The 24,016-nt window shown below is 37.9% G+C and overlaps 1 protein-coding gene and 1 long non-coding RNA gene across 6 annotated transcripts in view; one reads left to right on the plus strand and one right to left on the minus strand.

Moving 5' to 3' along the window:
• The window catches only part of TUT7 (terminal uridylyl transferase 7), a 37,340-nt gene extending 16,898 nt beyond the window's left edge, over window positions 1-20,442 (plus strand). The window contains exons 9-29 of one of the 5 annotated variants that reach the window (XR_012621741.1): window positions 406-532; window positions 1,287-1,406; window positions 2,525-2,656; window positions 3,401-3,581; window positions 3,940-5,081; window positions 5,206-5,356; window positions 6,034-6,120; window positions 6,979-7,079; window positions 7,606-7,663; window positions 8,361-8,464; window positions 9,429-9,518; window positions 9,606-9,719; window positions 9,822-9,899; window positions 10,536-10,713; window positions 11,435-11,482; window positions 11,596-11,687; window positions 12,172-12,287; window positions 15,272-15,597; window positions 17,487-17,592; window positions 18,406-18,482; window positions 18,658-18,676. Coding sequence is in view for 3 of the 5 variants with exons in the window: in XM_074813334.1 (XP_074669435.1) it covers window positions 406-532; window positions 1,287-1,406; window positions 2,525-2,656; window positions 3,401-3,581; window positions 3,940-5,081; window positions 5,206-5,356; window positions 6,034-6,120; window positions 6,979-7,079; window positions 7,606-7,663; window positions 8,361-8,464; window positions 9,429-9,518; window positions 9,606-9,719; window positions 9,822-9,899; window positions 10,536-10,713; window positions 11,435-11,482; window positions 11,596-11,687; window positions 12,172-12,287; window positions 15,272-15,597; window positions 18,406-18,482; window positions 18,658-18,721; window positions 19,848-19,915 (3,454 nt within the window). In the remaining 2 variants the exon portion in view is untranslated. Of the gene's footprint in view, window positions 1-405; window positions 533-1,286; window positions 1,407-2,524; window positions 2,657-3,400; window positions 3,582-3,939; window positions 5,082-5,205; window positions 5,357-6,033; window positions 6,121-6,978; window positions 7,080-7,605; window positions 7,664-8,360; window positions 8,465-9,428; window positions 9,519-9,605; window positions 9,720-9,821; window positions 9,900-10,535; window positions 10,714-11,434; window positions 11,483-11,595; window positions 11,692-12,171; window positions 12,288-12,689; window positions 13,145-15,271; window positions 15,598-17,486; window positions 17,593-18,405; window positions 18,483-18,657; window positions 18,722-19,847 lie in introns of those variants that run through there. The other 4 variants (XM_074813334.1, XM_074813336.1, XR_012621742.1 and 1 more) reach the window with 4 other exon arrangements.
• LOC141918637 (uncharacterized) lies at window positions 7,612-22,794 on the minus strand. The gene is made up of 4 exons (XR_012621743.1): window positions 22,632-22,794; window positions 21,487-21,652; window positions 8,663-8,719; window positions 7,612-7,724 (listed from the first exon to the last, which is right to left on the minus strand). It is a non-coding gene; the product is annotated as an uncharacterized LOC141918637 (long non-coding RNA).
• Between the last annotated feature and the right edge of the window lie 1,222 nt (window positions 22,795-24,016).

Raw genomic sequence — 24,016 nt, forward strand, 5'->3', positions numbered from 1 at the left:
GCTGCTATGTTGATCTTTCACTATTTGAAAATATTTCTTGTGCTGTGAAAACAGCACAGAAACTATCTTCTGATGGGTGTGGTACAGGAAAATGTTTTTGATTCATGAAGGAAATTAGTACTGTAATTTTTACTTTAGTGAATTAATGTAATTAGTAACAAATACTTAAATTTTAATTGCATTTGAAAACACTTCAATAGAAAATTATAATGCATATATCTTCAACCTAACCATAAACTGAATTGATTTTCCATGCTTCTTTTAATGTAGATACAGTGTCTTTGAGAGGCTGATAAGTCTTTCCTTACAGCCTTCTGCTACAACTTTTTGTGAGATGTTATCTTATACATGGCTGTTCTTACAAAACCTCCAAGATGTTTTACTTTGTTTCTTTTTGGGTTTCAGTGGCCTTATTTGTAAAGTGAGTGCAGGGAATGAGAATGCTTGGCTGACAACAAGCCATTTGGCTACACTTGGAAAACTGGAACCTACTGTAGTACCTTTAGTAATTGCCTTCAGGTACTGGGCGAAGGTAAGAGTCATTTGTACTCCACCATCCTTGAATAAATATCAAATGAACATTGATACTATGCTGGTGAGACTGTAGGTATGGTTTAGAAAACAGTTGCTGAAACTGTCTTTAGAAAAAGTTGGAAAAAGGATATTTACGTTTTCTTTAAATTGTAAATTTTATAACTTACATAACTATAATTTGTGTGCTATAATGTTCCACTAAATTTCAAAAGTGGAATTTTAAGCTCAGCCAGTGGTATGCAGGCTGTAAGTATCCTGCTCTGTTACCAAACAAGTCAGAAGAATGTATATGAAATGGAACTACCAGTTTCCCATAAACTTAATCCATCATGAAAAAAAATTAAAGGAAAAAGCTGCTTGTTTCCATATGTAGATGAAAACTTTCTTGTGAATTAAAATAACTTGTTCTAAAACTTTGTGTGTCTGGAATTAAAATATGATTTAAGAAAAAGATTGAAAAACGTTTGACTTGTACTGTACCTACATAAAATGAGTCGTCATTTTTGCTAATGTGCTGTATGCTGTCTGTTTTGCCAGTCTGCATCCAATGGCTCTTACACTGAAAACATTATGGTAATAACATGACTCCAGTAAATATGCAGGCCTTGAGAACAAAGTCCATCTTGTAAGAGCTCAAAGATGTCTGAGTTTCTGTCAGTGTTTTAACGTGATAGACTTCTGAATAGTAATTAAAAGAGTATTTTTCATGGTATCACTTGAAGCCTTAATGACTGCACAATTTTTTTTTACAGTTGTGCTGTGTTGATCATCCTGAAGAGGGAGGCTTGTCACCTTACGTGTTCGCTTTAATGGTTGTTTTCTTTCTACAACAGAGGAAAGAGCCTTTTCTACCTGTCTATTTGGGACCCTGGGTATGTGTATTAATGCACCAAATAGTATGAATGAGAGGACCAATCACTTGTAGTGGCATGTAACCTGTCAGCTTCTTGCTATTCTGAGCAAGCCGTAAGCCAGCTGTTTCTGCAGAAATTGGGAAATAATGTGAATTCAGCAAGATTACACCTAACCTGTAAGGTTGACAAAGCGCTTAAGGATATGGTGTATTTGAGAACCGTCAGTGTGAGGTTAATGGTTGGACTAAATGATCTTCAAGGTCTTTTCCAGCCTAGATGATTCTGTGATTCTGTAACCTTTGTATGCTTGTCTGTAAGGACGCAATTAACAATCCTAGTTATTGAATTAAGTGCTCTGTTGCCCCCTTTGTGAGTAAAGAGAGCTGGGCATTGAATAATGCACTTAATAACAATCTACTTCCTCATTTCTTCAGCGTTGCTTCCGGAGTTGAGAACTCTGAATTACATAGCTACATCCCAAAACAGTGCCTTGGATTTTGATATCTAGTTCCTCAAAATGTAGACCGGAGTTGGGGAGCACACTGGTGTGATATCTGCCCAAGGGATCAGACTAGGGGTTTAGAGTATGTATTTCTTGAGTTTAGATGCTGAAATTCATCGTATATCGGGAGTTGTATTATGAACACAAATCCAGAATCCAGTTCTCCAGGACACCATTCAGGTGTTATCTTCATGGCACCTGTTTTTGTTCTTATAGTCACCTGTTTATATTTAGTGTGCATGTTCCAGCTTCCATAACCAATCACATGGGACTTGCAGGTAACATTTTCCTTCAATACACGACTGACTCATTCCCAAAGCCTCTCCACTCTCTGCACTGAATGAAATGTCCTAAAGTATATGGCCATATAATTGAAAAACATGTATTTTTGCTTCTGTAATGTTCAAAGACAAGATTCTATGGCTTATGGATACCCTTCCAAAAGCACTGAACTCTTGAGAGCTTTTTGTAGAGAAGTATAGGGAGAAGAGAGAAGCAGATTGGGACATATTCTAGGCCTGTAACAGCTATTTTTAAACTTCGTTCTGTTTTAATTTGGCTTACTGCCATGGGGGAGTAAGATTTAAAGTTCACGTGATAGTTAGCTGTATGTTTCTATTTCTGTTTTCTTTAGATTGGAGGATTCTCATTAAACAAATTAACTAATTTTCATCTGAAAGAAGTTGAGAATGATGCTGTGGTTTGGGAGCATAACCCTACTGATGATTCTGATTTGCCACAAGAAACTTCCCCTAGAAGGGGCAAGGTCTGAACAATTTAATTTATTTCTGTACTAGTTTAGCAGCTATTGCTGTTCTCAAAAAAAGAACTATCTTCTATTTTTGTTTTGTGTTTTATGTTGCAAAACCAGGGGCAGAACTAAGAGACTGCATGACTGATGCAAGATTTACTATGTTTGCCTCTTGATGCCAAGAAGCTAGCAGGAAACTAGGTGTTACTTCAAACTCTTTGATAAGACCCTGGGTTTTAATCTGTCAGGGAAGAATATAGTTTATAGCGTTGAAGCACTTTTATCTCAGAAGTAGGTTAAGTGTATGAAAAATATTTCCTCTTAGCTTTGAACTGTTCTTACAAATTATTTTACAACAACTTTGCAAGAAACAGTATCACCATATGGTTGAATGTTATGACAGTTAGCAATACAGTTTAGGCCTTGCTAGAAAATAGGCTATATAATCCATTCTGTCCAATTAGATTAGATGTGATATCTTCTTGGAAATTTATAAATTACAGCATAAACACTTAAGCAATTGTTATTAATCATTGATGCTATTCTTTACCACTGCTGCAGTCTTTCATTTTGAAATTTTATAATCCGAGTTTACACTATCTCTTCCAATTTTTTAATTGCCGTTTTTATTTCAATTGCAGGAGTATAGAAGCAACTATAAATTATGTAATATTACATTACAGATGAAATACAAGGAAGTATAACAGCTAAACACTTGTGCATTCAATATTATTTCAGCTTTTCTTCTGTAATTGACAGGTTCACTTAGTATTTGATTCAGGACAGCGGCGTACAGCACCTGCTGGTCAGCTCTGGGTAGAACTGCTTCGTTTCTATGCCTTGGAGTTCAATATGGCTGATTTGGTTATTAGCATACGGCTCAAAGAAACAGTGTCTCGTGAGTCAAAGGACTGGCCTAAAAAGCGCATTGCTGTGGAAGGTATATATATATATCAAACTTCAAAGAAGTTTAATTTTCTAGGGTACTGTCTTGGCTATTGACACTGTGTGTAATAACTTAAATTTTTTAAATATCGGACTGTGATTACCAATAATATAGTAGAATATATTTTGAAAAAAAATCAAAGTAATATTTCTCTTGGGTATTTTTTCAACATTATCAAAAGTAATTAAGTGGACTTAAAAATTCTCTTCAGCACAGTTCATAGATCTTACGTCCCTACACAATGTTTTAGAGTAACTGACAGTAATATATTCAAATTTTGTAAGGATGTAAGTGTATTCTTTTTAAAAAAAATTAACTCCTGCACTACTGGCTTACTTCTTCTTTCTACTAGACCCATATTCAGTCAGAAGGAATGTGGCAAGAACTCTGAACAGCCAGTTAGTGTATGAGTATATTCTTCACTGTCTGAGAGCAACTTACAAGTATTTTGCCTTGCCTCACAAAAGAAGTGCAAAATTGAGCAAAAAATCCTCTCCAAATGCCAATGAGGAGAAATCTCAAATGCTGGACCATGGAAAAGATACTATAAAGCCTGAAAATTCTGAGTTGCAAAACTTGGATGATAGAACAAACACAGCAGTAGTGGAAGATTGCATAACTGAGACTACAGGTACACCCCAGGCACATAGAACTGATCCTTCAAAACTGTGTGATGGCTCAGAAGGCTTCACAGAAGAAGAGCTGGCTGATGATATAAGTCATTTGGGAATTGCCCATGAGGATTCAGACTGCATAATTGAGGAAGTTATTTCTGGAGATAATGAGGATTTTAAACCAAGTTGTGAAGAGACAGAGAGTGGAAATGAAGAGGAAGAAGAGGAGGAAGAGGAAGAACATGAACAACAAAAAAGAAGATGGAATAACATCTTGACTATTGAGCAGGGAATAGATGAAGACAGTGATAGTGGAGATCTCCCTGTTAGAGTGAATGAGCATGATACAGAGACATGTAGTATTTCAGACATAGAACACTTTCAAAATGCTGCACTTACAGAGAGTGATGAGTTTGGCTTAGAATGCAGTGGTATAGTGGATGACAAGATTGATGTTGATGAGGAGAGCACTGAAGATACTGATGAACTGGATGAATCCCTGAAAAAATTCGTATGTTCATCACAGAGTCAAATATCCCAAATGATTAACTCAGATGATGAGGAAGAAGAAGAGGAAGAATCAAGTCTTCTAAACCAGAGAGAGTGTGGCGGTGTCCTAAGAGCTGGAGATGAACTAGATAACACATATATTGGATCTGGAGACGATGATGTACTGTCAGAGGAAGAAGATGATTTTTCTATCCCAAGTAAATATGAGAGCAAACATTTTGAAGAAAATGTGGATGGACCTTTGAGGATCAACTTGAGTCAAGAGCATCTTACTGAGAAGGGAAGCCTTTTTGAAGAGAACACAATAGAACAGTGTTTAGAATCGGAACTTTTTTATGAATTCAGTAAAACAGCTTTTACAAAGGGCAAGGTAAGCAAGCTGTATGAGAATATAAACATATTGCTGTGTTCTATTATCAGTTATATGACAGTGTTTCTCAAATTCATTAAAGTATTACAGTTTTTAAAACCAATCTTGCTTTCTGTTCATGCAGTCTCCTACAGTAGTATGTAGCTTGTGCAAACGGGAAGGTCATTTAAAGAGGGATTGTCCAGAAGACTTCAAGAAAATTGAGCTTGACCCACTGCCAGTGCTGACACCCAAATTTGCAGTTATTCTAGATCAAGTTTGTGTCCAATGTTACTGTAAGTGTTTTCCTTTGAATATTGTTGTGTGGTAGAAAAAAAATTGCAAAAATAATGAAATAACAGGCTAATGGTGTTATAAAGGGGGCCAGTTTATCCAACTCTCTTGGATACAATTCTAAGATTTGTAAGTTCTTTAATAGAACTACTGAGTAGTTTGTATCTAGAGAAGTACAAAATATTTAGGTTTATTTTCCACACACTGGCTGTCTGATAACTCATTTAGGCATCTTAATATAATTTCTAACAGTTTAATTTTGTGTGGGTTTTTTGACTGATGCTTTTACATTTCTGTCTACTATGAATTTTGTTACTGTTCCTTAACTTGTGGTTTTCAGTAAACAGACTTCAGTGTTCTAGAAAAAAATAGAGTCAAAATACTGTTTTGTAACACTTCTCCACTTTTGTTCTTTTCAGAGTGACCCAACTTTCCTCCTTTTTCTCTCGCCATTTCTGACCAGACAAAATGCATTATTTGTCTAATTAATGTTTTTCTTTGAACAGGTATTTCTATTCTACTTCATCCTTGCTTTCTTTCCTTCACGTGTGAATCTTCTCTTGCTTTTTCCATCCCCCCTTCCCCCCCCACTGTAAACCCCTCACTTGTTTCATTTGAATCTTTGCTGTTGACTCTTTCTAAAGAAATTTGTCTAAATTGTCTTTTTTTTTTTTTTAAGATGATTTCGCTCCAAATATTGTAGAGGATCAGGCTCGGGAACATATAAGACAAAACTTGGAAAACTTCATCAGACAGGATTTCCCAGGTAATTATGCAGTTCTAGCTTTATATTTATCCTTTAGTGTCTTCATACTTGAGTGTCTTCTAAGAAAACATATCATATCAGCATAGTAAACACTTCAGTTTTGAACATTTAACCTATATTGTTGCTCAGCATTGCTATACTTCATTAATTTCTGTTTTAAGTCTTTCTTTGGTTTAAGTATTTTTTGACTTAGTCATATATACAACACATAGGGAGGAACAATGGCAAGTCAAAGAGAAAACAATCAAAGCAGTCGTTGGAACAGTTTTATAATTGTTATTGTAGCCTTATACATTAGCCAGACTTCCTGTTGTATCTGCTCTTACAAAGAGCAACCTTTTTGTAGTCCTTCCTACTGAAACTTACCGGTTTGGGAATATATTAAAATACAGGCACAACATTTCACCTATCTACAGAACCTAGCTATTTGATCTTTTTGTTGTTTGTTTGTTTCTGGCATTCCTACCTGTAACACCTGGAGTTTGGTTCATAGGCTTTTAAGATTAGCAAAAGATCTTTTTGGCTGGAGCCTGATACACGGATGGATATATCCCTTATTCTGAAAATCTCTGTAGAGAGCAGTGTTACCTTGTTTATCAGATTTCAGCTCAGACCTGCATGTTGATGATTTAATTATTGGAAAACCTGTTTCTGGATCTGTCAGACTGTTCATTTGAACCAATAAAAGTAGAGATTCTTTCTTCATCGGCAGAGTTGGTAAGGAAGTAAGTTTTGATCTACCATAGAAAGATAGTAATGTTTCATGCCTGTATTAAAAGACATGCAGTGGTTTGAAGCTATATACAACTTGAGATTCTGTTTCAATATGTGGTTTATAACCCATCACATCTCTTATAGGAACCAAGCTGAATTTGTTTGGCTCCTCAAAAAATGGCTTTGGCTTCAAACAAAGTGACCTTGATATCTGTATGACGATAGATGGGCTGGAAACTGCCGAGGTAGTTTGAAAAGTTGTTTTTTTTTTTAATAAATACAAAATTTTATGGTTGTGTATATAGTGTAACAAATTTATTATTTTATAAAAGCTTTTCAGATTAAAAGAAAACACAAATAGGTGCCACAAAGGCAGATTATTTTAGGGGGTTTTGCTGTTGGTGTAGGCATGAGTTTAAGAACTACTCTCAGTAGTCAGTCTTCTTCTGACTTCTGCACTACCATTACTTCTAGCATTAGCTGTTCAGATAAATAACATCCTTTGTAGCATAAACAACTAGGAATGGGAGACAGTGGAAAAAGACATCAATCTCCTTTCATGCCCAATATAAACTTTTTAAAAGCCTGTATGGGGATACTATTTAGTGTTGATTTTACAAGTGCTATTTTGAAACAATTTCTGGTATTCACATAATTCTGTATAATATGAAACTCAATTATACAGCTTTAAGCTTAATGGCAAGTGATAAAAGGTTTACCTAAAATACTTGTAGCAGATACAACTTTCAACTTTTTTTCTTAATGCCTTAGGGACTTGATTGCATCAGAATCATTGAAGATTTAGCAAAAGTTCTCAAGAAGCAGTCAGGTAACTTCCTTGAAAATTGAAACAGATGGTTCAGTTGCTGTAGTGAGAATGGTCTGGGGCACTGTTGAAGAAAATCATTAAGATAAAGCTATATCAAAGAGCTTAATGTTATTAAGAGTGAGGTTATGTGTTGTGAACGTTTTGGATTTACTTTTGCATATGTAGGTCAGTGAGGCTATAACACATCCAAATGGGGCAGATGGTATATTTATAACTTACATGCATCAGAACAAACCTTAAGTTAAAGTTTGAGGCTTTAAGTTAGTAGTTATGTTGTACTTGTATGTTCAGTGCCTAATAAGTTAATAGTAAAAGGTAGGCTGATACAAGTTAGCAATGGGAATTCTGTTTCTTCTACAAGAAATTATGATTTTATAGTGCTGGTTTTGGTGTATCTCACATGAATTTAATACAATTGGAATGAACTATCAATGATCTCTTAAGCTTTTCTGTAGCATTTAGACTGATCTTTGTTTTATTAGGGGTCTAATGTATATTTTTAAATATTATGTTTAGCAGATTCATCATGTTTGATAAATGCCTAAAATCAGTATTAAAATATAACTGAAGTACAGTTTTGGTATGAACTAAGACTTTATTTTGTGGCCTTTTTACTGCAGTTTGCAGTTATTTGTAGAGCATTTGATACTGTTACGACTGTATTGCAGTCATTCAGTAATTAAACATTTCATCCTAGGTTTAAAAAATGTCTTGCCTATAACTACTGCTAAAGTGCCAATTGTCAAATTTTTCCATGTCAGAAGTGGTCTTGAAGTAGACATCAGTTTATATAATACTCTGGTAAGGTTATCTCTTCTTAATTTTTTTTAACAGAAAAATGTGGGTCTGCTTCTTGAGATTGAAGTGATTGTTTTGTTGAGGCTCAATAATCAACTGTTTCCAGTTACATCTTGCAGTTTGAGATTTCCAAACAACCTTTTTTTATTTGACTATGAATGGAGTTAGTTGTACAGCTGTGACTTCAGAGTTGTCACTTACCTAAGAAAATATATTCATTCTTCAGTAAGAAATAATGGTTTAGGTGTTAAAGTCTTTCTGTAAAAGAGAAGACAAAATAATACAATTTCAGCTTTCCTACACTCCACTTCCTGTCATGGCTTTTTTCTTATCCTTGAAAGCTGGAATAGTGACTTTGAACCCAACTTGCCTGAACTGGAACATGTGTTAGAATTTACAAAAAACCAGAAGTTCTTGGCCAAATACTTGAAAAACAAGTTTTGGGGTTTTTTTTCAATGTCTCTGAACTTCAAAAGCCAGTTACTTGAAATACCAAAGGAAAATAAACTTCAGAGCTAAGCATTAAACTTTCTGAAGTTTTTGTTTGAGCTGAAGGGGAGTCTTGAGGAAGATACCTCAACCAAGTAATTCTGAAAGTCGTCTTGAAGTTCTGCACATATGCACATATGGGTTAGTTGATAGCTCTCACATTTCTGGGCTGAGATCTTAGTTCAAGCACTTAGCTACCACCAAATATTTTGAAAATGCAGTAGTAGATTAACACTTCCCTTTCTGAAGTACTTTTCTGTGAATGCTGCTTTGTACCATTTCTGCACAGATTAAGGATGTTGATCGGCTTTTTAACAGAGCAGGTGATAACTTCATTGTTGAATGCTTCCTTTCTCAATATATATCCTACTGTGCAGGGCTTCATATCTGCATTTCTTGAGCACACAATATAAAAGTTTTTGTTTCCAGCTTATTCATTTCTTCAGAGCTCCTGTACATAATTTTCTTATTTTTATAGGCCTTACATAACACAAGACTCCTGTCATCATATGCAGCCATTGATCCTAGAGTAAAATATCTGTGTTACACAATGAAAGTATTTACGAAGGTAAGTATATTTCAAACATTCTAGAAGCAGTAATGCCTGCAGCAAGAGATGAAAACCATAAGATACAAATCATGTTTCTTTTTCTAGATATGTGACATTGGAGACGCATCTCGAGGTAGCCTTTCTTCTTATGCATATACTCTTATGGTGCTTTATTTTCTTCAACAGAGAGAGCCACCTGTCATCCCTGTTCTTCAAGAGGTACAGTATATCAAGAAAGAAATGTGTATCTGTACACATTAACAAGAAGAATGTCAGTACTGAATTTGAAGGGCTCTTCTAATGAGTTTAATATGCTTTCAGATCTACAAAGAACCAAAAAAGCCTGAAATTCTAGTTGATGACTGGAACGTATATTTCTTTGATAAATTAGACGAGTTGGTGAGTAAACCTAATTTGAAATGGTGTTACCTGTAGCTTTGTAAATGAAAAAGAATTCCTTTTAAGAAACATTGTCCTCGGATATGGTGCTTGAATATAGAAATGGAAGTGGAGTAGTTATTGCTTTGAAAATCCTAATTCCATGTTGTAAAGCTTTAAGAATACGGTTGGTTGTAATTCATCTGAGGGAAAAAAAAAAATCTGAAAAATTTGAAAAAATAGATTAAAAAAATTATTTTAAGGTGTTAATGATGATTAATTGCTCTGTGTGTCTCATTACTGGGTGCAGGTAACTCCTACAAACAGCAGCTGCATATCTAGTCATAGCTGGTTAGTCCTGTTGAATAATTTTGTGTTAAATAGGCATATAAAGTGAATTAATAAATTCTTTTTTTATAACAGGCAAAACCTAATGTTAGAAGCTTTATTAATTGTTCACTTTTGTTTTTAATATTTAAAAATACACCATTTTAAAATCAATATTGCATTATTAATGCAAATTATGAAAGGAAGGGAAGTATTCTGGTATAACTCAATTGTGTTTGTTTATAAGACTTGCATGGTCTGAGTTTCCAAGTTATGAAAATTATTCTGCTTAATGTAAGTACTGGAAGTAAAAATATTTGTCATTTTCAGTCAGTTCTTTGGCCAGACTATGGCAAAAACACTGAATCTGTTGGGCAGCTGTGGCTGGGACTTCTCCGTTTCTACACAGAAGAATTTGATTTCAAAGAGCATGTCATCTCCATTAGGAGAAAAAATCTGCTTACAACTTTCAAGAAGCAGTGGACCTCCAAATATATTGTAATTGAAGGTAAAAGCATGTGAGTTACATGAATATGTGGAATTTCTTTAATGCCCATATAAAAAAATCTGGTCTTTCCACAAGGCTTATTTTTTTATTACTGGATTATAAATTGTTACTTGCTCTTGTTTTGAAATCATTGCAAAATTCCCATTGAGTTTCAGTAGTGGTAAAAATTAGGGTGCTTTTTATCTACGGAAAAGAAGCTGCAAAGCAGCCTTTATACTTTTCATGATGATGGTAACTGACAGAAAAATAGATTTAATCAAATCCTTTGGAAAAGAAATTAGCTGTAATATAGTTGAGGTTTTCTCACAGATACTAGGTTTAGCTGAGTCCATATTTACATGACCGATTTAACCCTGTCCATTATTACACCATTAAGTAATACCATGGTCTCTATCAAGAAAATGCAGTGATATGTCTTGGAAATGTTCCCTAAACCACTTTCATGGCTTAGGTGACTAGTTCCATGACTTTCATGGAGAAAATGTCTACACTCTTGCCCGCACATTCAGCTTACTCTTTTCAAATACTTCAGTCAGTTCAGAGCTGGATGGCTGTGATCCTTTGTCTGTGGAGTTAATTTCTTTACAATAAATTTGCGAACAGTTAAATTTCAGTATATTAACTCTGCACTGGGAATAGCTGCTTGGAGTTGTTCATGTGTATGTATACACTGCTGATCTTGTCCTGGACTTGATTAATGCCTGTAATTCTTTTTGTACAGACCCCTTTGATTTGAACCACAATCTTGGAGCTGGATTGTCAAGAAAAAGTAAGTCTCCTGTTAACAAATTTGGGTACAAAGTGAAGATCTTGTCTTAGATCTTATTTTACTGGCTTGTTTGATGTTTGGATGATGTTTTCTTTCTTTTTTTCCTTCCACAGTGACAAATTTTATAATGAAGGCTTTTATCAATGGCAGAAGGGTATTTGGTACCCCTATAAAAATATTTCCTAAAGAATATCCATCAAAAATGGTAAGTTGCTTCTAAGAGCAATATGTGCATGCTCTTGGGTGTATAACATAGGACTTGTAGGAGCATGGTTACACTGTCTTTAAGCCCTTCTCTCTTAAATTTTCACAGTACTCTAACATTCTTTATGGGAGTTATTACTTGGGTACTGTTTTCGTGTTGTTTGCCTGTAAAATGTGTCGGCATGAGGAATACTAATCAAGTCAGAGCCTCATTGTACAGGCTTACATATTTTAGTCCCTGTCAAAAACAGCTTATCGTTTCTTAAAAATGCGGTTTTAAAGAAGGGTTTGCTGACCTGATGTCAGCAGGCTGCCTGTGAAGAGGAGGCCAGTGGCCAGTTAATCTCATTGGGTCTTTCAGGAGTTCAGCTGCACACACCAGGTTTATTTTTCGCTGTAACTCTTCCTGCTGTGTAACACTTGCTTATCTGTCTTGATTCTCAAGCATATGTATTTTCATTTTAAATGCATGATTTCTTCTTCAGGAGTACTTTTTTGATCCAGAGGTGCTAACGGAAGGAGAATTGGCACCAAATGATAGGTGCTGCAGAATTTGTGGTAAAATTGGCCATTTCATGAAAGATTGTCCCATGAGAAGAAAGTGAGTACAGTTTTGGCATGTGTGGAACTTTTCCTTAGGTTTGTTCAGAAGAAACATGAGGATAGCAATGTTAAAGCAAAATTTGTACATGCTGCGGATTATTTCCTTTACTGTTGAAATGAAAATGTATCAATACCAATTTTGAAAGTTGTGGATGGTGGTATTTTTTTAAATCTGTGGTCTGTGTTAAGTTACTAAACTTCTGCCAGCATCATCTGTAGTGCTTTTAAACAGAATCTTTTCATAGAAGGCTGCAAAACTACTTAGCTCAAGGTGATAATGCTGACTCTGCACTTCATTATATAGGAGAGCAGTAGTCAAAGAGAGTCTAAATGTAGAGCTGAATAGCTGTGTGCTATGAAAAGCACCCATGAAAGCATTTTTATGTATTCCATTTAATAGCGTCTACTTCTAGAATCCTGCTACTCCAGCAAGACAGATTTTTGTCATCTTCACGGAATCATGGAATTCATATCAAAAAGCAGACAATGGCACAGCATTATTTTTCTTAAGCACACCCCTAGGAGAGCAATGTCCTCTTTCACATCCAAGAGGTTTCCTGATCCTCAGTAACCAGATGTCCAAAAGCAACTATCTTCTTGTAACAAATGAATACTAAACTGATCTTGCTGCTCTTCATATTATGAACTGTTGTCATGGTTTGATCCCAGAGGGCAACTGAGCACCACACCCCTGTTCACTCACCCCTTCCCCACCCAGCACTGGTAAGGAAGGAGAAAGGCTCAGGAATTCAGATAAGGACATTACGGTCACAGGCAAAAGACAGACTTGTTCAGGAGAGGAAAAAAAGGGACACCACTTTAATTCAAAACACTAACACAAAGAACACTTAACAGACAGAATAGGATGGTGAGAAGTGTTACCATATCCTAAAAAAATTCCCTACACCCCTCCCTTCTTCCCAGGGTTCTCTACCGCTATCTCTACCTCCTCTCCCAGTGGCACAGGGGCTGGGGGGTGCAGTCAGTCCACCGCTTCTTCCTGCAAGGGTTGGGGAAGCACTCTTCTGCAATGTTCCCCCTGTTCCACGTGGTGCCCCTCTCACAGGAGACAGTGCTCCACAAACTTTTTCTGTTGTGAGTCCTCCCCATGGGATGTGTTCTTCTCAAGATGCCCAGGTGTGGGTCACCTCCATGTGTTACAGTTCTCCCAGCGCTGAACTACAACAGTGGGGGCTGGCTCTTCATGTAGAGGATCCTCCACAGGCTTCAGGCAGATCCCTGTTGCTCTGGTGACCTCCATGGGTGGCAGGGAGGGTGACCCTGCCCTCTCACCACAGGATACACCTCCCCCACCTTCATAATGCCTTCTCACAAGTCCCCCGCCCCCCTCTCAGGTTCCCTCTCTTAAATACGTTATTGCAGAGGCATGGCCACCATTGCAAATTGGCTCAGCCTTGGCCAGAGGTGTGTCCAACTTGGAGCTGGGGGAGCCACTGCTCACAGAGGCCACTGCTGTAGCCCCCTCCCCCACTACCCAAAACCCTTCCACACAAACCCAGCACAGCTGTGAGCACACATTGCTGGTTCATAGCCAGTTTTTCATCCACCAGTACCCCCAAGTCCTCCACATGGCTGCTCTCATTCCACTCATCACCCAGCCTGTATCCATGTTTGAGATTTGTTCTGACCCATATGCAGGACCTTGCACTTGGCCTTGTAGAACTTCATGAGGTTCATAAGGTTCACTTGGGCCCACCTCTCTAGCCTGTCAAGATCCCTCTGGATGACATCATTTCCTTCTAGAGTATCAACTCTACCAGACAGCTTTGTGTCATTTGCAAACTTGCTGAAAGTGCACTCAATCCCACTGTCCATGTCCCCATCAAAGATGTAAAATAATACTGGTCCAAACATGGACCCCTGAGGGACACCACTTGTCACCGGTCTCTACATGAACATCAAGCCATTGTCCACAACTCTCTTCAGTGCAAGCATCCAGCCAGTTCCTTATCCACCACGTGGTCCATCCATCAAATCCATGTCTCTCCAATTCAGAGACAAGGATGTTGTGTGGGACAGTGTCAAATGCTTTGCACAAGTCCAAGCAGATGATGTCAGTTGCTCTTCCCTTATCCACCAATGCTGGGGCCACCAAATTTGTCAGGCACAATTTGCCCTTAGGGAAACCATGTTGGCTGTCACCAATCACCTCTTGTTTTCCATCTGCCTTTGCATAGTTCCCAGGAGGATCTGCTCCATGATCCTGCTGGGTAGAGGTGAGACTGACTGGCCTGTAGTTCCCCAGGTCTTCCTTTTTTCCCTTTTTAAAAAAAGGGAAGCTCATCTGCTATTCTTTTGCGTATTCATTCAGTTTTGTGAGGCATTTCTAAGTCACTTGCCAATAACACTACATCTGACTGACCAAAGGAACCTAGTATTATGTTCAGACTTGGAGGTTTCACAGATGTCTTCTCTGGGGCATGTATAAAGAATTAGGTAAAACCAGTCTGTTAGTGGTAGCTGTTTCCCCACTCCTAGATCTTTAAGTCATGTAGAATGTTACAAGCTTCTCCCAGTAGAACAGACTTTTAGAGATACTGTGAATATACAGTTTTAGAAGGAAAGGAGTTCCAATTGAATTGTACAAGTAGGAAAAAAAATTAGAACTATAGCCCTATTTTTTATGCTTTGTTAGCATTTTGCTCAGTGTTTCTTTTCTTGCATTGTCTTTGCAACTCTAGCACACAGATACTCTGTTGTGCTTATATTTTTTGAGATATAATTATTAGAATTTAGGGATGTATTGTAATTGATTGTGAAGTTACATGTATGTTACATTAGTGTAGCACTGTTCGGTAGCAGAGTCAAAGGGACAAGTACATGAATTCACTTTATTTAACTCACTGAAGAAATACTGAAATACATCCATTGTCTGTAGACAGCACTTGGTTTTGGGTTTTTTTTTACTGTATGTATCTATGCAAGGCCTATGAACTCTGCAGCATTTTTCTGCTCCTGCAGACTAAGACGGCGTCGTGATTACGAAGATATCAAAATCCAGAGGTACACAGAAAGCAAGGAGAAAAGAAGCAAAGAGGAAAAAGAAACTCAGAATAAAACAACTGAAAAGGAGAACTCAGTCAAGGAGGGAAAGTTGCATCTATGTACACCTCAGAAGAGGAAACTAGCAAGAGCAATAGTGGAAACTGGAAAAGAAAAGACTCCCAGGCAATCAGCAGAAAAGTGGAAGCGCCTGGAAGACAGAGACTTAAGAGAAAAACGTTGTTTTATCTGTGGAAGAGAAGGTCATATTAAAAAGGAATGCCCACAGTATAAAGGAGCTGCAGGTACGAAACTGGTCAAGCTGAGTAGTTTAAACAGACCTTATGTTTTTTGGTATTTTTAAGAGGGTTGACTAACAGGTAACATTTTTGCTTTGCTATCTCTTTTTTTTTTTTTTTTTTTTTATGTAGTCACATTTAGTCAGTTTTCCTCTAATCCTCACCTACCTTTCAGAACTTTGCTGTATCCCAAGAGATTTGACATGGTTTCTCTTACTGGGGTAGATGCTTGTAGTAGAAAAGGTATGAGTGACTAGTATGTTGAAATTGCTTCCATTGTCCCCACCATAGGAGTTTGCTAACATTTCAAATTACAGCTTCTCTTAACTGCAGCAAAAGCTATCCTTATAGCTCTTCACATCACCTAAACCAGAATTATTCCATAAGACACTAAAGTCACTATGAAAGTGTACGGATGGCTCAGAGAGAATATTATGGAGAAAACAGAGAAATGTTCCTGGATACAACAATCTTTCTTATTTTTCATGGAGTCAGTTTGCAAATTTGACTTAAAAAAAACCCACACCTACAAAAATGCTCCCAAATCCAGATCTTGACTGATAGACATGAATGAAATAATCAAATACTTGTTTTAGCAGTATCAATGTCATCCTTCAGATAAGACAGATCTCTCTTCTGTGTTGTAAAGCAAAATCATTCTAAGATAAAAATGAGACTCCTTAAGACAGTGAATGGTACTCTTAGTTAGCTTCCAGAGGAACACAGTATTATTGTTTCCCTGTAGGTAAACCTAGGAGCATTTAAATTCATGCTGGAAAAATTTGCTCTGCAGGTTACTCATGACATGGTTTGAGCCCCAAGGGCAACTGAGCTCACCCATTCCACACCAGCAATGGGAAGGAGAAAATGAAGCAAAAGACTCAGGAATCGAGATAAGGACAGGGAGGGGTGGGTCACCCATTACCATTATGAGCAAGGCAGATTCTTTAGGGGAAGAAAAAAGAACTTCACTTTAATTCAAATACTAACAACACCAACACTTAACAGACAGAGTGGGACAGTGAGAAGCGTTACCACATCTTAAGAACACCTCCCCCTGCCCCTCCCTTCTTCCTGGGCTCAGCTCTGCTCCCAATCTCTCTACCTCCTTGCACCCTGCAATGCAGGTAACAGTATGGGGGGTGCAGTCTGTCTGCTGCTTCTTTCCTTCTCAGGAGGGGAAAGAGAACTCCACCCATTCATCCCCGGCTGTACATGGCTCCCCTCTCATGGGAGACAGACCTCCATGAACTTTCTCTGGCATGAGTTCTTCCCACAGGATGCAGTTGTTCCCATGCTGCTCCAGTGTGGGTCACCCCCACGTGCTGCAATCCTCCCAGCACCAAACTACAACACTGGGGCTGCCTTCTTCCCTCAGAGTCCCAGCCTCCTTTAAACGCAGCAGCCTGCTCTGGTATGGGGCCCTCCACAGGCTGCAGGTCAGCATCTGCTCCACTGTAGACCCTCGTGGGTGTCAGGGGGACAGCCCTGCCATCTCACCACAGGATACAGGGGGACTCTGCACTGGTGCACCTCCCTCCCTTCTCCTTCCTTCCACTGACCTCTGTGTTGGCATACACGTCCTTCTTCTAACTCCTCCTTACAAACCCCAACCCCCTCCCAGGTTCCCCTTCTTAAATATATTATCGCAGAGGCGCAGCCACCATCACTAATTGGCCTGGCCTTGGTGCAAAGGCGGGTCCTACTTGGGGCCAGGGGAGCTTCAAGAAGCTTCTCACAGGGACCACCCCTGTGCTTCCCCTCCCCTGCTACCAAAGACCCTGCCACACAAACCCAGCACAAGCTCTTAAAGTAACAAATAGGAATCCTTTGTATACATATATTTTCAAAACAGCTCTTCTACTAGCAAAAATGTTCTGTCTGGTTTATATTAGGAGACTCCTCTTAATCAGAAGTAATTGGTGGAGAGAGCATAAGACTCTGCTAACAAAGTACTGCAAGTGGGAGGAAAATGGTGCAAATATATTCAGAACTTTCAAGGTATTTGAAGTGTTCTTAGTTCAGTAGACCACTAGAAGTGTTGGGTTGACAGAAAAGACTTAAAAATTGAAGCCACATTTTACTCAGCTTGTGACCTTCTGAAGGTATATGTTAAGGCTAAATTTAACTTGACTTATCTTTGACCTTGTCCTGTTGAGCCTTTCCTCCTACCATTCCTCCTACCATGATATTCAGTTTGCTAAGGTGAAGGGGAGTATGCCTGAGTGTTTTGTAGTCAGAGACATTGTGTTTTATAACATTCATCATGCGAGAACTATGCTGAGGCTGTACAGTACATATGTCTAAAATCATGAATTCTGGAGTAGGTGTTTTTGTCTATTATCTGTATTTAGGGAACTTTATTTGAATTTGAAGAGAATTGCTGTAGGTTGGGCTTCGTCTTTTTTTTGCTTGCTTAGTGCCTGAAGTGCGCTCTCTATTTGAGGACTATGAACAACTGGACCTAAGAGATCAGACTTCATTCTTTGCTGTAATACATTTTGTGAGACTATGGACAATTCACTTATCACCATATCTTCATTCATTCTCTGAAGTTCCTTGTCTCCCTCTGATTCTGGAGAAGGATACATAGCTTAATTTATTGTAGGTTCCTAACTTAGGTGCTTAACTATATAGGCATCCCACCTCATTGTGCTAGTTTTCCACATTATAAAATTGAGGAAAATAACAATGTCCTACCTTCTACGTTCTATGAATGTAGATTGCAAATATTTTGGTATTTTTATCTTACGATTCTTGAAATGGAAACTAGTTTCAAGTTAGCAAATCTTTGTTATATTACGATCTCTTCAGGTGGTTCAAAACCAGAAGTGTTGTATGGATCCCCTTCTTCACCCAGCACTGCCAAACATGTTGGTAGATTAAATCAGGTAAACACCAAGTGTTCCTTTTCTTTGATCTTTTTCTCTTTAAATGTTCTAAAGTCCATATAAAGTAATTCAAAATAGCTTTACTTAAGCTTTCAAGGAGAACCTTTCATTTTTTTATTGTGGAATGACATAGTTCAGTTTTGTTGGTTCATCAGTGTGTATATGTTGTTTATAGGGAGTGCTTATACATGAAGAAAAAAAGAAACAAAAAGGAAAAGTATTTTTGAGTCCCCAGTCAGGTTTGTATATCTTCATTTAAATTCAGAAATTCTGCATAAAAGCATGTATTTTAAAGTTGCTTTCTCTATCAGTCCTTATGGGAACTCTACCTAATTTGCGAAACAGCAGCAGTCTGGACAGGTTGCTAGATAATTCTGAAGTGAAGCCACTTTTTTTTTACTGGAAAAGTGTGCAATTCTTCAGTTTTGTTTTGGAAGCAAAACTTAGGCATGTCAGTTTTGTGCATTTTTTTTCAACTCCGGTAGATTTATTTTGTAGAAGGATATGGTGGGTTTTTACCAATCTCTCTCTTCTCTCCTGTTTCAGCATACATGGGGTTCTGTGTTCAGGGATGACATGTGCAGCGCATTCTTGTGAGGCTTCCTCAGAGTAATTGTCTCGAATTCCATATGATCAACTAACTTAGGAGAGACTATCAAAGCACATCCTTAGTCTGAGCTGCCAAAATGCAATGAAGTTAAAATTACACTTACAAGTAGCAGTCAGATGATAATCATAAAGGCCTTTATGTACTCTCTCTGGATCAGAGATGTTTTGTGTTAGATTCATGGTTTCACATGAAGCTTCCTTACAGTAATTTCACACACTTATTAACAGGTACAACGAAGATTTTAAAAGCAGCTGCTTTTTTTTAATTACTTTGAGTTTCTAGTGCAACTCTGCAAATGTTTTAGCAGCTTTTTTTTTCAATAAAATACATAAATTCAATGAAATACATAAATGTCTTCTGGGGCACCTGAAGGGGGAACCTAAGTAGTCTTTACAAACTTTGGAAAACTAAACTGCTATTAAGTGTCTCAAATTAAATTCTCAGTTGTGTTGGGAGGACACAGTATCTTCTGTTTTCACTGCAAGGCTTTTTCAAATTGAAGTTTAGGGATTTTTAAACACAAAGTGATTTGTCATTAGGTGTTTAATTGAAAAAAATGCTAGTTTTCAACTTGTATTTCAATATTTCCTACTGTTTTCCAGCAGGTAATGATCTAAAGTTGATCTGTGTGTGCTTTCATTATAGTTTGACTTAACAGTAAGTTTCTCCTGTGGGATTATTTCAGTTGTTTTACGTCTTGTCTTTTTTTCTTTTTAAACTTTTAAAGTGTGATGCTTTCTTCCTCCCAATCTTAGGCAGCCTTTCCAATAAATACATGACTCAGGGAAAAGCCTCACCGAAGAGGACCCAACAAGAATCATGAGGGATATTACGCACTGTTAAATTGCAATACAGGCCCTTTGTTCATTTAAAAAAATTTTTTTGGCTGAAGCATCTGGATTCACAGGACAGCAGCATAGACAACCTTCAACTTCAGTTTAATGAAATATGGGTGGTTTATTTTAGATTGCTAGTACAAGCAACTGTGGAGTTTAATATGGAACCCTGCTCTTACATAGATTGATTTGACCATTTTGATAGAAAGCCGTGATGTTTTGTTATTTGTTTACTAGGTAAATCATATAGGAAAGGGCAGATACTAAAAATGGACTGTTATCAAGGTTTTGTTGTTCCACCTGGCCATTTTGAAATGCACTAGAACTATGTGCAAGCCAAATACATTATATTTTCTTCAAAAATAGATTTTTTTGAAGGAGCAAATATTTATTAATGTTGATTGTTTACTGAATCCTTGTGTAAAAGTGTTTGAAATGTTTGTAGACTGCTACATTATTTTTTTTCCTGTAGAGAACTGAAAACATAAGATACTAGTAAACATACATAAAACAATCTCCGGACAAGCAGTGCCATTGAGATTTCTTGGGTTTTTATCTGTTCTGTGATTTTATGGGGGTTCGTTTGCTGCTGTGCTTGTGCACAGGAAGAAAGAAAGATTGAAGAAACAGGTCAGTCCTGTTTGATGCTGCTAAGAATCTTTTTCAAAGCCTTGGGGATAGAGACTAAAATGCTTTAAGGAATAGAGGTATTGTATTTGGCAACTGGGGAAAACACATGCCCGTTTTCATGAAATGTGAAGAGGATCTTTGTAACAGCCAAGAATTTAATTAGTAGTAAGAACTTGAGCTTTACTTGGAAATCCTTCCAGAGCTGGTAATGTACTGTCTTATCTTGTTGAGGAAAGAATTAGTTACATGGTAAAATGGAAACCACTGTTATTTATGACTTTGAAATAAATTTTAAGAAAAAAATAATAAGACTTAAAAGTTTCTGTATTTCTTTTTAGGTTGTAGTTTTCAGTATTCCTGACTTAAATGTAGAATTAATGATAACTTATTAGAATTATCTGGTTCTAGAAATGTCATGTTTAATTTTTTTCCTTACCCATCTATTTTTATTCAAGTTGAAAGCTAGAATTGCCAAAGAGGTCTTAGGGAACTGGGATCCTAAATCCCATTTTGGTTTTCATCCATCTGTAGCCAGCTATCTGTAAACTTTTAGACGTGCAAGTTTCGCAAATACTTTCTTTTGTATTTCCTCAAAGTATTTTCAAGCAAAATATTAGCCAGCAACAAACAGACAAGAATTCCAACTTTGTCTTCTATAGCATATTTCATCATATAAAATTAAGTTAGTTTTTCCCTCAAAAAAAGTTCATTCTTGTAGTTTTTCCATTCTTGTAGTTTTTTCCATTCACATCACAAAAAAAAAAAAAAAGGCTGACATGCCTTCCATATGTCTTATTTAGCCCTCTATTCAGAGTTACTTTCAGTTTTGCTAATGGGGATGAAGTGTATAGACTTCTAAGGCATTATGACAAAGATAAAAGTTGTGGGGTTTTTTTTTAAAAAAAACCCCAGATTTATGCATACTCACCCTCTTGCTTGTGATACTTGGTAGTTTAGTGGTGAAATTTTCAACTGTGAAATTTCTAAACTCATCTGAATGAAAACTCATTCAGTAGATCCACCAGTCTTCTCGCTTTGCAGCTGCTGCTTCCTTATGCAACTCCGAATTCCATATAGTTACTCATCTCATAGCCCTAAAATAAAGTAAAGCAATAAATCCTTTACTGAAAGAGCGCAGTCATAACTTACAAAATGCTATGTGACACAGTTGAGGAGGCATACATATCTGGATTAAGTTGTTGTAAAATTTAGGAAATGGATTGAAAATTAAAATTGAAGAAAAGTTCTGCATAACAGTTCTTGATATCCAGGATCCTGCTTGTCTTGTGGGAGCATATTAGGGAGCAACTTTCCACATACAAAGAAAAAGTCCGGAAAGACACACTGCATTAATAAAAAGTTTCTAGAAAAAGAACAGTATCAAAAGTAACAGTAATAAATGAACATAATAGTTTAGAACTAAATTCGTGCTAATAAAATGTAATAATAAATACTAAGAGACTGATAATTTAAAAGCACTCTTCTGAACCACCTGTATACTCAGTCATTCTAATGATACAGGCGGACACTGAGTTGGTGGCACTGTTTATTTGCGCTACTTTTTTTATTTAAAAAAAAAAAGTTTCACATGCTTTTGATGTCCCAGTTTTCAGAGTTGGAAAATGTATTATGCTATGAGTAGTTAGTTATCAGTGCTGAAAAAAGGAGAGGGATGAAATTCTCTTTCAGGTATGAAGCACAGTTAACTGTCTTAGGCAATTTAATCTCAGTTAAACTATATGACTTCTAGATAAACACACATCCATCTCCCCTAACTTAATTGTTCTGGTGATTATTTGTTTTATAGCTATATTTAAGACTGTTTTGTCATCCATTAAAAATTTTATTTAAATGTATTTAATACACAATGCTTTATTTTATAAACCTCATCACATTTTTGTAAGAACTGCAGAAGCCACATCAAAAATTATCTTCACTAGTAACTTTTTGGGGCCTGAAATAGCAGCTTAGAATGAAGCTTGCTAGCAAAGAAAATATTTTTTTCCTATACTGATAAAGTTAGCAATACTATTTTTTGTTACTCGGTTGAACTGTTTAGACTTTAATACTGACTTTTGCCTTTATCATCTTTTGGTAATGTAGCGAAGATGAAAAGCATCTTAGAAAAAGGCTGTTTTCTAGCCCATGCTCAGTCTTTCATGATGAGATTCATTCAGCAGACAGGTGACTCAAGAGTGATGACTGGAAGCATCCTAAGAAAGTACAAGAAGTTCTTCATGCCTGTATGAATGATGAAGGTATTAGTTAAATTCATACATAAGTTTCCCCCTCCAAGCATATATATTACTGACTTCAGCTTCAGGCTGATACTGCATTTAAATGCCCCCACCCTAAATGGGTGTGTTTTAGTTGAGGATGTGTGCCCGAAGTTGCATGAATCGTGTGTGAAAGACAACATTTTGTGTGGGTAAACACAACTTTTGCTATACGCTTGCTATCTTTATATTTGAAGTGGAACTACTGTGCCTCATTCAAGAGCAGTGGCATAATTACATATGGAAAAAACACCTGCACGTTTACTATCAAGCTTTACAAACAGGTACCCAAAGTAGATGTGGTGATGAGGGCATGTTGCTTGGACTTTGTAAATACAGGTTTATAGTACTATCTAGCATATTTAAGGATGCTGCTACAGGAAATGAAAAATGGCTACTCATTTTCCTTCTGGCATAGCCATCATTCAATTTAAAGTTAACGGGACTAGTGTTCCTGGGCCAAGGCTGTCAGGGTTTCTCACCAGTCCCCAGAAGTCGCCCCAGCACCCCTCCCTGGGCTGCCACGAGCTGTTTGGGAATGGCAGTGCAGTTGTCCCAGCAGCTTCCAAGCTGTCTTCCCACGACGACCGTGCAGCAGGCAGGTGTCGAGAAGAGCAGCTGGGCTCCCACTGCCGCACAGCACTCGCCCAGTCCCTGCCGGGAAGGGAAGGAAGCTGGCGGGTGGGGGGGCACACACCGTGCATGAACCGTGACACGTCGCACCCGTCGCCCTCCGCGGGTTGTGCACGCTTTGCTGAGGGGGTTTGTCCAAACAGAATCACTCCACACACGGGTTTTGCTTGCCATGCGAACGGTTCCTATTGCCTTACGCGGTTTTTTTAAATGCCCGTCTGTGTGACCGTCAATATCTATTTATGTTCTTTGCCTGTATTTCTCGTAGATGGGGAGAGCTGTGGCCCTGCCGCCGTTCCGGGCCGCCGGCGGGGCCTGAAGGGAAGGGCGTACCGCTGCGGCCTCCCTGCCCCGCTTATCTCCGCGAACAGCTGTCCTCTGCCCCGGGCCGGCCACGCGGCGCAGGCCGCGGACGGGCCGCCCTCCTCTCGCCGCCGCCCAGCAGCTGCGCCCGCAGCCGGCGGCGCCGCCCCACCCGCTAGGGGCTGGCGGAGGGGGCGGAGTCGCCGCTGCTGCCGATCACAACCCGCTACCCAACAGGGGCGGGCG

The sequence above is a fragment of the Strix aluco genome, chromosome Z, assembly GCF_031877795.1.
Source record: "Strix aluco isolate bStrAlu1 chromosome Z, bStrAlu1.hap1, whole genome shotgun sequence".
Lineage (NCBI taxonomy): Eukaryota > Metazoa > Chordata > Aves > Strigiformes > Strigidae > Strix > Strix aluco.